The 18,711-nt window shown below is 49.2% G+C and overlaps 1 protein-coding gene across 21 annotated transcripts in view; it reads right to left on the bottom strand.

Moving 5' to 3' along the window:
- Nucleotides 1-4,907: 4,907 nt before the first annotated feature.
- Nucleotides 4,908-18,711, bottom strand: part of LOC132587502 (tropomyosin alpha-1 chain) — a 56,040-nt gene continuing 42,236 nt past the window's right edge. For 7 of the 21 annotated variants that reach the window (XM_060259757.1, XM_060259760.1, XM_060259759.1 and 4 more), the window contains one exon: nucleotides 4,908-5,876. In XM_060259757.1, coding sequence (XP_060115740.1) covers nucleotides 5,794-5,876 — 83 coding nt within the window. In that variant the 3' untranslated portion in view covers nucleotides 4,908-5,793. Of the gene's footprint in view, nucleotides 5,877-9,267; nucleotides 9,374-15,589; nucleotides 15,830-17,835; nucleotides 17,919-18,711 lie in introns of those variants that run through there. The other 14 variants (XM_060259754.1, XM_060259755.1, XM_060259766.1 and 11 more) reach the window with 8 other exon arrangements.

The raw sequence follows: 18,711 nt of genomic DNA on the forward strand, positions 1-18,711 counted from the left end.
GGTGTGTGGCCTAATATGCAAAGGAGTTCCTGCTATCAACCCCCCCCCCCTTATCAGGTCCCACTCCCAACTTGCAACGCTATCAGACAGGATACCCTTCAACTCTGTTCCTACCCTGCTCTGACAAGCATTGAGAATGTTCCCTCTAAGCTGCAGCCTTGTGAGCAAAAATTCTACTTTGTGAGCTGCTGGCATTAAAGTTGTGAGCGGCTGCCCAAATTAGTGTGCTGCGGGGTCATCCTTCCTGAGCGAAGACAAAAATGTGTGAGCTGGAGGCTACAAATCTGTGAGCTAGCTCACGCTCACTCAGCTTAGAGGGAACACTGATTTTTTTTGTGTGTGGGGGGTCAGGGTTGAAGTCTGGGAAGGGCAGGGTTTGGGGAGGGGAACAGGATACAGTGCCTTCCGTTTCATCCTCCACGCAGGGGGAACTGCTTGGTGTTTGGAGTTTCTCCAGGGGAACTGATCTTGGTGTTTGGAGATCAGTTGTAAGAGCGGGAGATCTCCAGGCTCCACCTGGAGATTGGAAACCTAACCTCCAGGACCAGATCTACATGTTTTTTGAGGGGGGGGGGCCAAAATTTAAAAAATGATGCCCCCTTATGGGGCATTCTATCTTATGGTCCCAAAGAATACAATGGACTCAATACGGTGGCTCTGTGGTAGAGCATCTGCTTGGTAAGCGGAAGGTCCCAGGTTCAATCCCCGGCATCTCCAACTAAAAGGGTCCAGGCAAATAGGTGTGAAAAACCTCAGCTTGAGACCCTGGAGAGCCGCTGCCAGTCTGAGTAGACAATACTGACTTTGATGGACCGAGGGTCTGATTCAGTATAAGGCAGCTTCATATATTCATATGTATTCAATTTGATGTCCCCCCTCCGTTGGCGCCCATGGCAAGCACCCCCCTCTGCGCCCCCCCCCCCCCCAGATCTGGTGCCTTCTAACTTCTGACTCATGGATTGCCCAAACTCCATCTGGACTGTTTGCTTACAGGACTGAACAGGTCTAGCAGGAACAGGCAAGGTGTTTAGACCAAATCTGCTTCCGTCGATTGTTACCCACTTTTAGTTTTAAGGGAGCATTCGCACCACACAAAATAATGTGTTTCGCAACTGGATTTTTGCTATTCTTACGCTGTAAAAATCCGGTTGCAAAATACATTATTTAAGGTAGTGTGAACGCACCTTAAGTGTCATGTTGATTTCAAGTTCTAGAGCAGAAAGAAGGGGAATGACGTATCTGTGTGAAGTCCCAAGCAGGATTTAATGAATTATAACTTTAAAAAAAAAACCCTCTTGGGAGATGTTGCTTCTACGCTCAGGGCCAAAAATCTTTCTACCTTCTCATTTGCAATGCAATTATCAAATGCAAATTAAGAGACATTATTTTCATTTGACTGCACCGTCCAAGGGAATGGTATTTCCATATTTGTGAAGAGAGCTCTCTGCCGTTTTAAAAGACTCTGCCGACAGATTTAAAAACAAATGCACGTGCCAAAAACAGGATTGAGGCCTTCGGGCTACATTTCCTCGGGCCAAAACTTGACAGGTCCAGTGGCTACATAGATATTCCGTATGTTGTGAACGGTTCCGTGTAAAAGGCAACCAGAGTGACTTCAGTACAGTCATAAACAAGGAATGTGAATGGGCTGTTAACTGGCTAGGATCTCTTTTATGCTCAAGAGTATTCTTGTAGAAAGGAGGACGGACTCAGACATTTCAGACCTAAGATCAGAATTCTGCACTAACTCTTCTCCAGCCCTCGTGAACACAGAACAGCTAGAAGGGCTGCTAGCTACATAAACTGAACATGAGTGCATGCACCTTGGTTAGTAGCAGAACTGCTCTTTCCAAGTAAAAAAAAAAAAAAGTAAAGGTATTCCCCTGTGCAAGCACCAGTCGTTTTCGACTCAGGGGTGACATTGCTTTCACGTTTTCACGGCAGACTTTTTACAGGGTGGTTTGCCATTGCCTTCCCCCGTCATCTACACTTTCCCCCCAGCAAGCTGAGTACTCATTTTATCGACCTCGGAAGGATGGAAGGCTGAGTCAACCAGAAGCCGACTACCTGAACCAGCTTTCGCTGGGATCGAACTCAGGTCGTGAGCAGAGGGCTCCAACTGCAGTACTGCAGCTTTACCACTCTGCGCCACGGGGCTCTTCTTTCCAAGTATCGTTACTCAAATTTGTCACTTAGAAAGGAGAGTTTAGAGTCCAGGGGTAGGGAACAGTGGCTCTCCAGATGTTTTTTGCCTACAACTCCCATCAGCCCCAGCCAACATGGCCAACGGCTGGGGCTGATGGGAGTTGTAGGCAAAAAAACATCTGGAGAGCCATTGTTCCCTACTCCTGGTTTAGACCAACCTTCCGGATCTAGCCATTTCCCAGATGCGCTATATAAATTAAACCTTTGCATTTTTGCACACCGCGTTCTGGGATGTAATTATAACTTTCTATTTTTGAAGCAGGAGAAAAGAGTCAGAGTCCAAAAATTCTGCCTTCGTGAGCTACTGGCATTAAAGTTGTGAGCTATTCAGGGCTTGTTTTGTAGCAGGAGCTCCTTTGCATATTAGGCCACACACCCCTGATGGAGCCAACCCTCCAAGAGCTTACAGGGCTCTTAGAACAGGGCCCAGAGATAGAATTCTAGCAGTGGGCTCCTTTGCATATTAGGCCACACCCCCTTGATGGAGCCAACCCTCCAAGAGCTTACAGGGCTCTTAGTTACAGGGTCCAGAGATAGAATTCTAGCAGGGGCTCCTTTGCATATTAGGCCACACCCCCTTGATGGAGCCAACCCTCCAAGAGCTTCCAGGGCTCTTAGTACAGGGTCCAGAGATAGAATTCTAGCAGGGGCCTCCTTTGCATATTAGGCCACACCCCCTTGATGGAGCCAACCCTCCAAGAGCTTACAGGGCTCTTAGTACAGGGTCCAGGGATAGAATTCCAGCAGGGGCTCCTTTGCATATTAGGCCACACCCTCCTGATGGAGCCAACCCTCCAAGAGCTTACAGGGCTCTTAGTACAGGGTCCAGAGATAGAATTCCAGCAGGGGCTCCTTTGCATATTAGGCCACACCCTCCTGATGGAGCCAACCCTCCAAGAGCTTACAGGGCTCTTAGTACAGGGTCCAGAGATAGAATTCTAGCAGGGGCTCCTTTGCATATTAGGCCACACCCCCTTGATGGAGCCAACCTCTCCAAGAGCTTACAGGGCTCTTAGTACAGGGTCCAGGGATAGAATTCCAGCAGGGGCTCCTTTGCATATTAGGCCACACCCTCCTGATGGAGCCAACCCTCCAAGAGCTTACAGGGCTCTTAGTACAGGGTCCAGAGATAGAATTCTAGCAGGGGCTCCTTTGCATATTAGGCCACACCCCCTTGATGGAGCCAACCCTCCCAAGAGCTTACAGGGCTCTTAGTACAGGGTCCCAGGGATAGAATTCCAGCAGGGGCTCCTTTGCATATTAGGCCACACCTCCTTGATGGAGCCCAACCCTCCAAGAGCTGACAGGGTCCAGAGATAGAATTCTAGCAGGGGCTCCTTTGCATATTAGGCTGCAACCCCCTGATGCAGCCAATCCTCCAAGAGCTTACAGGGCTCTTAGTACAGGGTCCAGAGATAGAATTCTAGCAGGAACTCCTTTGCATATTAGGCTGCAACCCCCTGATGCAGCCAATCCTCCAAGAGCTTACAGGGGCTCTTAGTACAGGGTCCAGAGATAGAATTCTAGCAGGGGCTCCTTTGCATATTAGGCCACACACACCCGTCCCCCAATGTAGCCAATCCTCCAAGAGCTTACAAGGCTATTACTACAGGGCCTACTGTAAGCCTCAGAGCCGGGCAAAACTTCTGCATCGGGACAAGATCCGCAGTACTATGGTCAGAGATACTGTGGTCCTCTACGGGATACCCCTTTGCAGCAATCCCATTTCCAAATTATTTAATGCTGCATTGAGCTGAGCTGTAGGTCGGGGCAGTAATAAGGACTTTCCAGAGAACTGGGCACTACCTCCATGGTGTGTGTGTGTGTTTGTGGGGGTGTTGTGTGGGGCTCCCATGCAATGTCTTCTCTAAGCTGTGGAGTCTTGTGAACAAAAATTAAACTTTGTGAGCTACTGGCTTTAAAGTTGCGAGTGAGCAATTTGGCCACGGGATAAATCAGTTTCCTCTGAGGCCATTTTTTCTGAGCAAAGACAAAAATGTGTGAGCCAGATAGGGTTGCCAAACCCCAGGTGGGGGCAGGGGATCCCCTGGTTTGGAGGCCCTCACCCCCCCGCTTCAGGGTTATCAGAAAGAGGGGGGAGGGGAAGGAAATGTCTGCTAGGAACTCTATTATTCCCTATGGAGACTGATTCCCATAGGAAATAATGGAGAATTGATCCGCAGGTATCTGGGACTTGGCGGGGGGGGAGACTGTTTTTTGAGCTAGAGGCACCAAATTTTTCAGCACAGCATCCAGTGCCTCTACCCAAAATACCCTCCAATTTTCAAAAGGATTGGATCAGGGGGTCCAGTTCTATGAGCCCCAAAAGAAGGTGCCCCTATCCTTCATTATTTCCAAAGAAGGGAAGGCATTTAGAAAAGTATGCGGTCCCTTTAAATGTGATGGCCAGAACTCCCTTTGGAGTTCAATTGTGCTTGTCACAACCTTGCTCCTGGCTCCACCCCCAAAGTCCCCAGATATTTCTTGAATTGGACTTGGCAACCCTAGAGCCAGAGGCTAAAAAACTAAGAGCTAGCTCACGCTAACTCAGCTTAGAGGGAATATTGCTCCCATGAATACCCGCCCCGCCCAGCAGTGATTCTTGAAGGACTTACCTCCTGCCTTGTGTTTTTATCACCATCCAGAGAAGCCGCACAGACAGAAACCAGGAAACCCGAAATGAAGGCCAGGAAACAGCAGGGTTTTTTTAGAAAATGTCCTAAAGTGTGTGTTTTATTTCATTATCAATTATACAATGTTTACATACAAGACGATTCTTTTAAAAACTGCTCCAAACAGAACAACAAAAAAAAAGTGTGCGAAACAAACTCGTGGCAAACACCAAATTTAACCAATCCCTTTTTGTCGGAGACAAGAAACAGAATGCCAACCAGTTCAGCAACGTAAAATATTTTAGGTTTCCCCCCGCCCCCGGCATTGTAGCAGATCTTAAAAACATCACGAATGGAATGAACAACAAAAAAAAGGCTGTCTTACAAACTGGTAGTGAGCCATTAATGTTTCTTGAGCTCAAGTGTTAAATGGCATCAAGACCGTGGTTTGCAGATCTGTTTCGTTCATGAACCCAGAAGAGGCTACGGGGAGGCTGAATTTTCCCAGCCGGAGGTCTCCTCTCCAAGAAAATCAATTTGCCGAGCTGCACAAGCCGCTGAACGATACCGATACCAGTCCAAGGCCCACACAAATACCCCTCCCTCACTTGGGTTTCAAGCATTAATCTTTGTTTTAATTTCTAACTGGCAACTCCGTGGGGAGTCTCTCTCTCTCTGCCCCTGACCGAGGACTGCTCACCTGCTGTGTTACTGGGGTGCTCAGGGTTATGGCACATCAGAACCAGAGAGAGAGAAAGAGAAACTAGGTGAAACGACATGCAACTTTCCTGTCTCAGCATTTTCCTGCTTCCCCAACTCCATGCCTGGGGTTTAGCAGATTTTTAAAAATTATTGTTTTGTAACGTGGCAACTTGGAAAACACGAAAGACACATTGAAAGAGGGGGGGGGGGGCGCGATGGCAAAGCAGGTGTTAAAAAAAATATGTTGTGGTTGTTGCAGCTAAGAGGGGGAAGTTCACATGTTGTTTAGCTCCAGTAAAGTTTGATCCAGCATCTGGTGCATGCTCAGGTTCTCTTCTTTGGCATGTGCCACTTTCTCTGTTTTGGAGTAGAAACAAAACCAAGAGATGAACCAAAAAAAAAAAAATACACAATAGTCATTTGCACAGACCTGCTAATTTCGACAGTGTGAGGATCAGCAAAAGTGGGGCTTTTTTTTTTGTAGCAGGAAATCCTTCTGCATATTAGGCCACACCTCCCTGATGTAGCCAATCCTCCTGCAGCTCACAGTAGGCCCTGTACGAAGAGCCCTGTAAGCTCTTGGAGGGTTGGCTCCATCAGGGGTGTGTGGCCTCATATGCAAAGGAGCCCCTGCTAGAATTCTATCCCTGGACCCTGTACTAAGAGCCTGTAAGCTCTTGGAGGGTTGGCTACATCATGGGGGTGTGGCCTAATATGCAAAGGAGCCCCTGCTAGAATTCTATCCCTGGACCCTGTACGAAGAGCCCTGTAAGCTCTTGGAGGGTTGGCTCCATCAGGGGTGTGTGGCCTCATATGCAAAGGAGCCCCTGCTAGAATTCTATCCCTGGACCCTGTACTAAGAGCCCTGTAAGCTCTTGGAGGGTTGGCTACATCATGGGGGTGTGGCCTAATATGCAAAGGAGCCCCTGCTAGAATTCTATCCATGGACCCTGTACTAAGAGCCCTGTAAGCTCTTGGAGGGTTGGCTCCATCAGGGGTGTGTGGCCTCATATGCAAAGGAAACCCTGCTGGAATTCTATCTCTGGACCCTGTACTAAGAGCCCTGTAAGCTCTTGGAGGGTTGGCTCCATCAGGGGTGTGTGGCCTCATATGCAAAGGAGCCCCTGCTAGAATTTTATCTCTGGACCCTGTACTAAGAGCCCTGTAAGTTCTTGGAGGGTTGGCTCCATCAAGGGTGTGTGGCCTAATATGCAAAGGAGCCCCTGCTAGAATTCTTTCTCTGGACCCTGTACTAAGAGCCCTGGAAGCTCTTGGAGGGTTGGCTCCATCAGGGGTGTGTGGCCTAATAGGCAAAGGAGCCCCTGCTAGAATTCTATCTCTGGACTCTGTACGAAGAGCCCTGTAAGCTCTTGGAGGGTTGGCTCCATCAGTGGGGTGTGGCCTCATATGCAAAGGAGCCCCTGCTGGAATTCTATCTCTGGACCCTGTACGAAGAGCCCTGTAAGCTCTTGGAGGGTTGGCTCCATCAGTGGGGTGTGGCCTAATATGCAAAGAAGTTCCTGCTACCGAAAAAGCCCTGAGCAAATTTAACCGCATAAAGCTACTTTCCAGCCGAGAGACTTTGATCATCGAGAGATGGCAAAGCCAGAGGTCTGAACGCACCTGCTGCAGCTTCCCCAAAACAACTCAACAGAGAAGACCCTCTCCGTGGGGCAGAAGTCAGGCTGAAGGGCAATTTGGGGCCCCAAACTATTTCCCTTTTTTTTGCACCAAATTCCTGCTGCAAAAAACAGGGACAGGCTAGTGAGAAAGGGTGCTTAGAAATACCACATTGCAACCCGTTAAAAACAAAGCAAGCAAGCCACGGCCCCTTAAAAATAAATCTGGTCCCACAAAGCGCCACAAGACTCCTGGTGCCATTTCCGTAGGAATCCAAGCTAGACAATTTTTAAACTTTCATTTAAGGTAAGCCAAACAACCAACAGCAGAGGGATTCCAGGAGGAGGAAACTGGAACGTGTTCTTTTAAAACGCAGGCTTCAGAAACTATTCTGCACCCTTGATGTTTTAAACATGCAGAAAAGGAGGCGGGGCGGGGGAGGCAGTGTTCCAAGCCCAATTTTGGCAGCTTGGGGAATATCCGTGTGGGCTCACTTACGAGGCAAAGTAACAAAAGGCGATGGCGGGAACTCTCGCAACAGTTAGCTGCCTGTTAACATGCATACTTTTCTTACATACAGCCACGAACGCATGCTCAAACCAACGCTGTACACAAAAACACAACATCCCGGACCCAAAGAGCACCAAAATGTCACCGACGGTTTCGTCAGTAATGCAGAAGAGGCCTTCACACAGATCGGAAGTTATCGACTAGAACAAGCTTATGATTTGGGCGCCTGGTGTTGCGACCCAACACGAAGCTGGCTTCCTGGCAAATTCCAAACAGCAAATCCAAATCGCAGGCGTGAGCCCAGCTGGAAAGAGCTTCTGACTTTGGACATTTGAAACTAAAGCTTGGGTTTCCTAGAAAAGGAAAAGGAAAGGTCCCCTGTGCAAGCACCAGTCGTTTCCGACTCTGGGGTGACGTTGCACCACGACATTTTCACGGCAGACTTTTTACAGGGTGGTTTGCCATTGCTTTTCCCAGTCATCTACACTTTCCCCCCAGCAAGCTGGGGACTCCTTTTACCCACCTCGGAAGGATGGAAGGCTGAGTCAACCTTGAGCCGGCTACCTGAACGCAGCTTCTGCCGGAATCGAACTCAGGTTGTGAGCAGAGAGTTCAGACCGCAGTACTGCAGCTTTACCACTCTGCGTCACGGGGCAGCTGAGTTTCCTAAGCTGCTAGTAAAAACTCTCTGGCCTTAAGATACAGGCTGCTTGGTTTGGGGTTGGTCGGCTGTTTGTTTTAAGAAGAAGGGAGGAGGAGGAAGAGGAGAAAGAGGAGGAGAAGAATGCAGATTTATACCCCACCCTTCTCTCTGAATCAGAGACTCATAAAAGTTTACAATCTCCTTTACCTTCCTCCACCACAACAGACACCCTGTGAGGTGGGTGGGGATGAGAGAGCTCTCACAGCAGCTGCCCTTTCAAGGACAACTCCTGCGACAGCTATGGCTGACCCAAGGCCATTCCAGCAGGTGCAAGTGGAGGAGTGGGGAATCAAACCTGGTTCTCCCGGACAAAAGTCTGCACACTTAACCACTATACCTAACTCCTGCAAGAGCTCTGGCTGACCCAAGGCCATTCCAGCAGGTGCAAGTGGAGGAGTGGGGAATCCAACCCGGTTCTCCCAGATACGAGTCTGCACACTTAGAGCTATGGCTGACCCAAGGCCATTCCAGCAGCTGCAAGTGGAGGAGTGGGGAATCCAACCCAGTTCTCCCAGATAAGAGTCTGCACACTTAGAGCTTTGGCTGACCCAAGGCCATTCCAGCAGCTGCAAGTGGAGGAGTGGGGAATCCAACCCGGTTCTCCCAGATAAGAGTCTGCACACTTAGAGCTATGGCTGGCCCAAGGCCATTCCAGCAGGTGCAAGTGGAGGAGTGGGGAATCCAACCCGGTTCTCCCAGATACGAGTCCGCACACTTAACCACTACACCAAACTGGCTCTCTGGCGACTGCAGAAGGAACGGGAAAATCTAAACGGTATGGCAGCCGATTGGGGAGTTCTGCGATTTTGCCAGGCCAAGCCAGCTTCATGCTAACAGACAACGGGTGAAAGCCCTTATTCTCAACGCGCACAGGTCGCCCTTGCATATTTCCAACATCAAATGAATCGTGAAACGCACAGTTAAGAACGGTTTATCCGTCCTAAAGCTTAATCTTCATTCAGGGCTAACTTTAGTTCGTGAGTTAGGCGCCGGTTTTGCTCGAGCTGGTGGTAGAGCTGGTCTGAGGCAGTCGGCAAGCGGGTTAAAAGAGACAGGAGAGGGAGAGAGAAAGAGAAAAGCAGAAAGAACACAGGGTTAGTTAGAGGCAAAGTCACAGAATCCGGCAATGCAAAAGAGGCTTAGTAGTTTTTAGTTCTCCGGGGACGAGACATCGACTTGAAAGGCTCAAAGAAACACACGTTAGAGAGACTACCTTGCGGTGGGACAGAACCTCAGAAAGGAAGGGTGGAGTGGAGAAGAGTTCCAGGACTGGTAACAGGTTCAGTGTAGACCGAGAACTGCAGAAGAAACACGCTGGAGAACGGCCATTTGTTGGTTTCGCCGTGAGGCAGAGTGAGAGAGACAGAACCAGGCCACCGAGAGGTTTCCCCGCACACAGTCCCCACGAGGGACACACAAGCACATCGCTAGGATCGTGGGGCAGCCCGTGTACTTTGAGCCACTGCTGGTGGACCTGATTTCCATACCATTTTCAACCTCCACCCCCACTCTGAAAGAGAAGGGATTTGGTGTGCCACGCTGCTGCCCGTTCAGAGACCATGGCAAACCAGGGGTGGCCAAACTTGCTTAACGTAAGAGCCATGTAGAATCGATGTCAGGCGTCTGAGAGTTGTCAGACATGAACGTCAGGCATTTGAGAGCTGCAAGACATGACTGTCAGAGGCTTGAGGGAGGGAGGGAAATAGATAGGGAGAGTGAGGTGGAAAGAAAGCACCTTTAAGTTTAAATGCATTCTTTAAGCCGCTGGCTGGCTTGGCTTAGAGAAGTGATTTAAAGAGACAAATGCCTTCTTCAAGCCAGCTGAATAAAAAAACCAAACCCCCTCAAAAAAAACCCGAGGAGGCTGCGTCCGAAAGGATCCACGCAAAGGCACACAGCCCAAAAACTTGCTGTGAACGACTTTTTGGAACTTATAGAAAATCAGTTCGCACATTTATTTCCACGTGCTGACCCACTCAAACAGCCAAAGCAACCAATAAGCAATACATAAGGAGCGCCAACTCAGCTCTCTGTTGCTCTCGTGGATGAAAGTTGTTTGCAGCAAGTTTTTGGGCTGTGTGCCTTTGCAACTTTGGGTGGATTCTCCAAGCCAGCTGGCAAGGTGGTGGGGGCTCCAAGAGTCTCACAATATGTGCACAAGAGCCTCAGTTTGGCCACCCCCGGGGCAAACCTTTGGAACCCCACCTTGATCTGTCCTTCCTTGGGCATTTTGGCTGCTCACTCCCATTTGCTTGTTTCCAAGCTCACCGAGAAGCGGAGGAGCACAATATAAGGACAGAGAGAGAGAAGGCCAAAGCCGCTCCTGGGGTTTGTACTGGGAAGGAGGGGACAGAAGAACCCTTTGCCTGAAAAGTGCACACCAGCAGAAGGAAAGTGCCACCGGCCTGGCTAAGCTACAAGGGGCTGACCAGGTTCCTGCATGGGGTTGGACTAGATGACCCTGGAGGTCCCTTCCAACTCCATGATTCTATGATTTCCAATATCTAACACAGAGCTCAACCATTGGATAATCCCAACCAGGAAGAAATCCCAAGGAGATGGAATTTTTAGTTTCAGTTTAATACAGTCCATTAAATAAACAAGGGTCTCATGTATGGAAACAGAATCAGATCTCTTCCGATTGTCATTGTAGCTTTAAGAGGGAAAAAAAGCTTTAAAAACTGAAATACTCTGAACAAGTTTACATCTGACATAGATGTTTTATGTATTATCTATACTCTTGAAAGTCCAAGACAACTGTAAAAACGGAACCTTTTTCGTTGCCCTGTTTCCTTTTTTTTTTTGTCATTTCCTTGTTTCCTTTTTTGTCCCCTACACCCCCTTTTTTGAAAAATAAAAAATATAGACAAGGAAAAGAAATTCCAAGGATATTCAAACACCGGCAGCTCTCTCAAACAGGATGGTTCCGGCCAACGTTTCCTCTGAGCCGCAGTCTTGTGAGCAAAAATTCTACTTTGTGAGCTCCTGGCATTAAAGTGGTGAGCGACTGCATAAATTAAGCGTGCTCGGGGCCCATTTTTCCTGAGCCAAGACAAAAAGGTGTGAGCTGGAGGCTAAAAATCTGTGAGCCCGCTCACGCTAACTCAGCTTAAAGGGAACTCTGGTCCTGACGCGGATAAAAATCCGTTTGAAGAGTGGGACAGCATGCGAAACAGAAAGGAACGTTTCCCCCTTAGCCAGGAAACAGTCGGGGCGCTGGAATGACCCTTCCCCTCCCGCCTCCCACTTACAGGCAGGTGGGTTACCCGCAGCACAGAAGAACAGTGTGTGTGTGTGTGTGTGTGTGGGGGGGGTGTTCCTCAGCCAACGTGGGCTGGGAGCAGAGAAGAATCAAGGGATTTGCTAATCTCTGCCCTTAAGAGTATAGGCCTCTTTAGGGTGGCAGGGGACAGACGGTGGCATTGCGCCAGCGGTACCCTCTGAACCTCATTCACCACTCCAAAGAATCCTTACTGGCAATAATAATAATAATAATAATTTATTAAATTTATGAATCGCCTCATCCCGACCAATACCGGGCTCTAGGCGATGTACCACAAAAGGCACACATAAAATCAATAAAACCAATAATTTAAAACAGTTGCAACCCAGTGAACATACTTTATAGTCCTGTAGTTCTGTTTTCCAGGCATTGGGAGCAGTTCCCTCTTTAAATGGGGGGGGGGGGGAGAGGGAGGGTGCCAGCGCGGCAGGCGTCGCTGTCCTCAAGCAGAACATCTCTGCTTTGCAGGCCCAGCGGAATTGTAAAAGATCCCGCAGGGCCCTGGTGTCTTCCGGCAAGAGAGTTCCACCAGGTCGGGGCCAGGAGTGAAAAGGTCCCGGCGGCTGGACCTTTTTAGAACTGCGGACAGCCGGACCTCTTTAGAACTGCGGATCACCAGTAGATTTCGACCAGTACAGCAGGGGTGGCCAACGGTAGTTTTCCAGATGTTTTTTCGCCTACAACTCCCATCAGCCCCAGCCAGCATGGCCAATGGCTAGGGCTGATGGGAGTTGTAGGCAGAAACATCTGGAGAGCTACCGCTGGCCACTCTTGCAGTAGAGCGTAGCGCTCATACAGGGACAGAGTGGAGGAGGCTGTCCCGTAGATACGTCGGTCCCAGACGTATGGGGTCTGCTTGAGGGAGGGACCCCCTCAAAGGATGCTTTCGGTGGCAAGAGCAGCTTCTTTGCCACAAGGATCTCTTCTGGGGGGGGGGGCAGAAAAGGGAGTCAAAAGACACTCTGTCCCACAACACCCAGTTCCAGGGTCCAGTGAACATATGAATATATGAAGCTGCCTTCTACTGAATCAGACCCTTGGTCCATCAAAGTCAGTATTGTCTTCTCAGACTGGCAGCGGCTCTCCAGGGTCTCAAGCTGAGGTTTTTCACACCTATTTGCCTGGACCCTGTTTTGGAGATGCCAGGGATTGAACCTGGGACCTTCTGCTTCCCAAGCAGATGCTCTACCACTGAGCCACCGTCCCTCCCCCAGTGCTTCCCCTTCCAAAGTTCCTTGGAAGGGAACGCCAAGGAATCCCCCTGCAGGGGTGATGAAGAAAGGAAGAAAATGAGCTTTCCCGTTCTCGTAATTCTGCCCTTCTCCACCCCTAATTCCCTGCTTTCGATTTAAGTCTGGCTTGTTGCAGACTGCGGAATTTCCCTGACGACAGGACAGCAATGACAGACATTTACAGGCTGCTTGCAGCATTAAAAGCACTGCTTCCTTCCTCAAATTCCGGGCGTGTTCGCTTGGGAAAGGGGCCCTTTGGATTTAATGCAATTTCTTCTCAAGGAAGTTGGCATGAGCCTACAGATGGCACCTTCCTTGGGAGGAAACAGGAGGGAGTCCAGATCGAGCTGCCTCAAGGACTCCGGCTGGCTCACGGCGAAAGGGAAACTGGGATTCTGCCAATTTATCTTCCCCTTAACTTTTGAACCTGCCCTACGAGACGGGTGGCATTCCAAGAAACGGGCGTCCTTTGGGTGACACGACTCCGAAGCAGACAAAGAAACCCTTGCACTTCCGCCTCCCTTGCTGAAGAGAAAGTGGCACAAAACCACCATCCAAGTGGCAAGCCGCCCCCTTCCTCACTATGACAGGGTTCAAATGTTGCAAGCAGTAGAAACCTCCAGCTAGGATTGCCCGTCTTGAAAAATACCTGGAGACTTTAGGGGGGGTGGAACCGGGAGGGGGCGGGGTTTGGGGAGGGGAGGGGCCTCAGAGTGGGACAATGCCCTAGAGTCCACCCTTCCAAGCAGCTGTTTTCTCCAGGGGAGCTGATCTCTGCCAGCTGGAGAGCAGTGGTAAAAGAGGAAGATCTCCAGGCCCCACCTGGAGGCTGGCAACCCCACCTCCAGCTATGTATGATAGAATGAGACAGTGACTCTGTAGACAGCAGACCAGAAAATTGTCAGGGACTTCCGTTTCCATCCATTTGCGTTTGGGATGCAGCCTACTTCCCTATTTTGGAAACAAATGTATTCATTTTGATCTTTAAAGCTCTACGTGGCGTAGGACCAGGGCATCTGAAGGACTTAATTCCCTTTCATTCCTGCCTGGGAATTAAGGTCACAGGGTGAGGCCCTTCTGACTGTCTCATCAATCAAAGAAGCTTGTTTGGCAGGTTATGAGACACAGGGCCTTCTCAGTGGCAGCCCCACAATTTTGGAACAGCCTCCGCAGGGTGCACCTGGCCCCTTTACGGTCAATTTTCAGGAGGCAGCTGAAGACGGTATTATTTAGGACTGCATTTGGTTGAGCGTAGCAGCAGTCCTGAAATGTGACTTTAAATTTTGGTTTTATATATTCTGTTTTAGATATTTTTCTCTATACGGTACGTTGCTTTGAGCTCTGTAAGGAAGAAACACAGTTAACAAATGTTTGAGCTAAATAAACAACCCAGGAAAGAGGAACATAACAATCCTTCCCCTCTCCCCCTGCTTTTCTATGTTTTATGGACTTCTCTCCAGCAGGGCTCTAATTCAGGAAGTGAGCCAAATCTGTGGGGGTGGGGGACACTAAAATTAGCACAGTAAGATGAGGGAGGAGTCAGGGTTTCATTCCCCGTGTCCCAGACAACAAGAACTCTAGTCCCTGATCTACCTTTCTGCATGTGAACACGCCAAGGATATACCATGTCCCACTCTCCCCCTCCTCCACTTCTCCAGGTTACATCTAGAATTCTGATTTCCACTCTGAACTCACACGGCAAAAGGCATATGAGGCAGCTCATGGAAGACCTTCAGATTTCTCTCCAGACGGACAATGGCCTTCTAACCAGAGACGCAACCTCACGAGTTCTTCCTTGTTCCTTCTTGCAGACTTCTTCCTGCCTCGATGGTGTCTTTTTTTTGTCAGCCCCAAAATATTATGTCCAGCGTTCCCTCTAAGCTGAGTTAGCATGAGCTACCTCGTTTTTTTTAGCCTCCAACTCACGCATTTTTGTCTGAGCTCAGGAAAAATGCCCCAAAGCAAAGTAATCGATGCGGTCGCTCACAATTTCATCGCCAGCAGCTCACAAAGCAGAATTTTTGCTCACAAGACTCCACAGCTTAGAGGGAACACTGGTTACGTGGCTCTCTGGTTTCATCTGGTTGGCAACTCTGAGTTTTGTTGATTAATTTTGGCCACTTTCAAATGTGCTTGAAATAACGAAAATAAAATTTGATCTTAAGAACCTACGAGAAGCCATGCTGGATCAGGCCAGTGGCCCATCCAGTCCAACACTCTGTGTCACACAGGGGCCAAAAAACCAGGAGCCATCAGGAGGTCCATCAGTGGGGCCAGGACACTAGAAACCCTCCCACTTTGCCCCCCAAGCACCCAGAATACAGAGCATCACTGCCCCAGAGAGTTCCAACAATACGTTGTGGCTAAGAGCCACTGATGGACCTCTGCTCCAGATGTTTATCCAATCCCCTCTTGAAGCTGTCTATGCTTGAAACCAATTTGTTGAAAACAGTTTGTGAGAAGCCGCTCTTGAGCCCTGTCCTCTAGCTGACAACCAGACAGTCAAAGAAATAAAAGCATCCCCTCTTCCCGTAACTCCCGAGAAGCCAAATGGTTTGTGAAATGGCACAGAGAGAAGGACACAAAATAAAACGAAGGGGGAGGGGGGGGAAGAGAAAATCCCTAACAGCGAGAAAGCAGATCTTTTTATTATTATTATTATTATAACTCATACTGGAAATGATGGAAATAAATAAAAGGCTGAAGGAATTAGGAAAACAGATACAGCATCCGCAGCGGGGCGTTTTTATTTTACACCGAAAGGAGGGGAGTTTTTGTACAGTCCACAAGCGCCAGGAGAGAGAGCCCCACATCTCCCGGGCGAAGAGGAGGAGGAGGAGAGGTTTTGAGGGTAGCAGGAGGAGGATAGGGCAAGGAACTGAGAACCAGCTGCGAGCTGCAGGGAGATGGAGAGTCCAGCGCCAAAAAGGTGTCGTTGGAGAAGTGAAGCAAAGATATCTATCTGCATGAAGATAAAGAGACAGAAAATGAAAATGATGCAATGGAGGCGGGTGGGGTAAGGGGAGAGGAGATGCAGCAAGCAGTATCAAAATGAAGCATATCGGAGAAAGGCAACCCTCTCCCCTTGCTTTACACATACACACACACACACACAAAATCGCCACCAGAGGACGGGCTCTACTCCCATACAGTAGGCAAACCCAAACTCCATAGAGAACTGCAAAATGCCATGCCTGAAAGTTACTATGTTTTCAAATTAGTAGGATTTCTGCAAACCTGCTTCCTTTGTGTACTGTGGCTCGCTTTGCTTCAAACACCGTCCCTGAGCTCCCATAGATTTAGGCAAGTGGGGGGGGGGGGGGTTGGAGGTAACAGAGGGTGCCCAGAAGACAACCCACCCAAACTCTCCCCCCCCCACACACAAAAAGAATCAGAGGCTCACATCCTCCCTATGCATGGGAAGAATTACACAGCTTCAGATGAGTCCATCTTGCATCTCTGCATGAGTCTCTGTTCTGGCCATGCCAGGAGTAGCGATTCATGCAGAGTGGATGCAGGCAGCCTCTGTGGGTAGCAGCTTTGGGCTCAAATGTATGCATTTCTTGAGAGAGAAGGGAGGGGTATAAATCTGCTGTCCTCCTCTTCTTCTTTTAAGCCCAACAGAGTTTGATTTGTGTGTGCACAAGAAAGCTGACACGCAGGATAAAACTTTGTAGGTCTGAAAGGTGCCACTTAAAAGTGGACTCCAACTTTGTTCTGCTTCGAAGAAAATGTTATGCTTTCCTCCCCACCCTTTCCATTAAATGGAGGCGATGACCACGTCAACCACATGACAAGGCAACAGATGCAATTCTGCCTTGTGATTTTGGCAGCAAAACGGGGTACAGACCAAGATCCTTGGGCTGAAAACAAAACAAAACAAAACCCTCGCTCAACCTGATCTATGACCTAAAGGGGGTGTGGACCGCACATACAAAAAATGGTCTGTGTAAACTTCCCAAGCCTTAAACCATGAATTATTTACCAGGAAGCCTACCCTGATAACACTACAAAAGTCGATCTGCAAGCAAATGCGGTTAGGGTGGCAAACTCCAAATCAGAACAGAAGAAAACAGAAAGGGATTAAAAAAACACGCACAAAAAAACTAACTCACAGCTGGGAAAGGGGAATGGAGCAGGAATTTGGAGGGTGGGTGGTTTTGAAAGCAGAAAACCAGGTAAAACCAAGCCTTGTGAAATGTTAGAGGAACTCACCAACCCAGACAGGAAACTTGCCCACTCGTTAAGGGTGGAGGGGGAGAAACATTCCCATTTCCTTTTTTGCTCAGTGGTGGATGGAGGCTGGAAATGTGTTGGGTAAGATTCCAAGCCCGAGGGACAGGATATAATTAATCAAAAATCTCCAGCAGTCAGACCTCAGCTGGCAGACAAACCCAATCAGCTTATCTAGCTGTAGGTGGAGACAAGCATCCGGAAAGTTCCACGCAAAGAAGATATTGGATTTATATCCCACTTTATACCCTGAATCTCAGAGCGGTCTCCTCTACCTCCCCGCCCCAACAGACAGCCTGTGAGGTGGGTGGGGCTGAGAGCGCTCTGACGAAAGCTGCCCTTCCAAGGACAGCTCTGCGAGAGCTCTGGCTGACCCAAGGCCATTCCAGCAGCTGCAAGTGGAGGAGTGCAGAATCAAACCCGGTTCTCCCAGAAAAGAGCCCGCACACTTCACCACTATGGCAAAGTGGTCACGGACGCCCCTTGAAATCACAGAAGGGGCCAAAAAGCCATGGGACGATAACCCCCCAAATTCCTCCTGAGCATTTCTTAGCCTTTTGGAGAATCAATATTTGCAATTTCGGCTCCTCTTTTCAAAAGGAGACTGATCCACCACTGGGACCCTCACTAAAGAGTGAGCAAGCTTCCATTCGCAAGGCTGCGCTTAGGAATTGGGGTGGGGAGGGTGCAGGGAGTCGGGAGGGTGCAGGGAGGCGTGGGGGCAGGAGAGGCCGTTTACATGGAAGTCATGTCGTTGAGAGCGTGGTCCAGCTCCTCGCTGATGGCTTTGTACTTGAGTTTCTGAGCATACAACTCATCTAAGAGTCGCCAAGGGGGAAGGCGGAAGTGCAAGAAGGGAGCAGCGGTGGAAGGAGACGCAATCCAGGAGTGCAAAGAGGAAGAGGTGCAGAAGAAGGCGGAGGTGTGGCGGGACGGGGTGGTGGTGGTGAAAGAAATCAAACAGGGGAAAAAAACAACAACAGGAGTCAAAACGAATTCCAAAATAATCCCGCAACCAGATCGAGTTAAAGGGAATGTGTGGAGGGGGAGATTAATACAGAATTCATTGACACACCAGCAAACAGGTAATGTGGGGACGTTGAGGGACAAAGACGCCTTTCCTTTAGGCCCAAAGAAACCTTATCCTGTTGATGTTCTGACAAGGAGGTCTCCACATTGCTTTGTTTTTAGGAGCAAGTAAAGATGCAGACTTGGCGGAGAAAGAGACAGCAAGACCAGAAGAGAAGGAAAGACTCCCCCACCCACCAACCATATTCCTCCGGTAGTCTTTGCAGCTCTACCTTTCCCTCCTTTCCATTATTTTGCTCCCCCCGACCCACCGCTTCCCCTGGAGGTCTCTGCCCTTTCCCCGCCTCAATGGTACACCTTTCCCCTCCCTTCTCTACCTTGCTCTAATTGCCTTATCTGTTCTTCCATCTCCAGTTTCACCTTTTCTATCCCACCCCATTTTCTATACCTTTTCTATCCCACCTCATCCGGTTCTCCGTGTCTTTTTGGCTTGTTGCCCGTTGCAAGTCATGGGAGTTGCTTACCAGCCCTTGCAAGCATTGAGCTTTTACGCTCACTGCTCCATTGCCCTGCGTTCTGTGG

This window comes from Heteronotia binoei, chromosome 19, assembly GCF_032191835.1.
Source record: "Heteronotia binoei isolate CCM8104 ecotype False Entrance Well chromosome 19, APGP_CSIRO_Hbin_v1, whole genome shotgun sequence".
Lineage (NCBI taxonomy): Eukaryota > Metazoa > Chordata > Lepidosauria > Squamata > Gekkonidae > Heteronotia > Heteronotia binoei.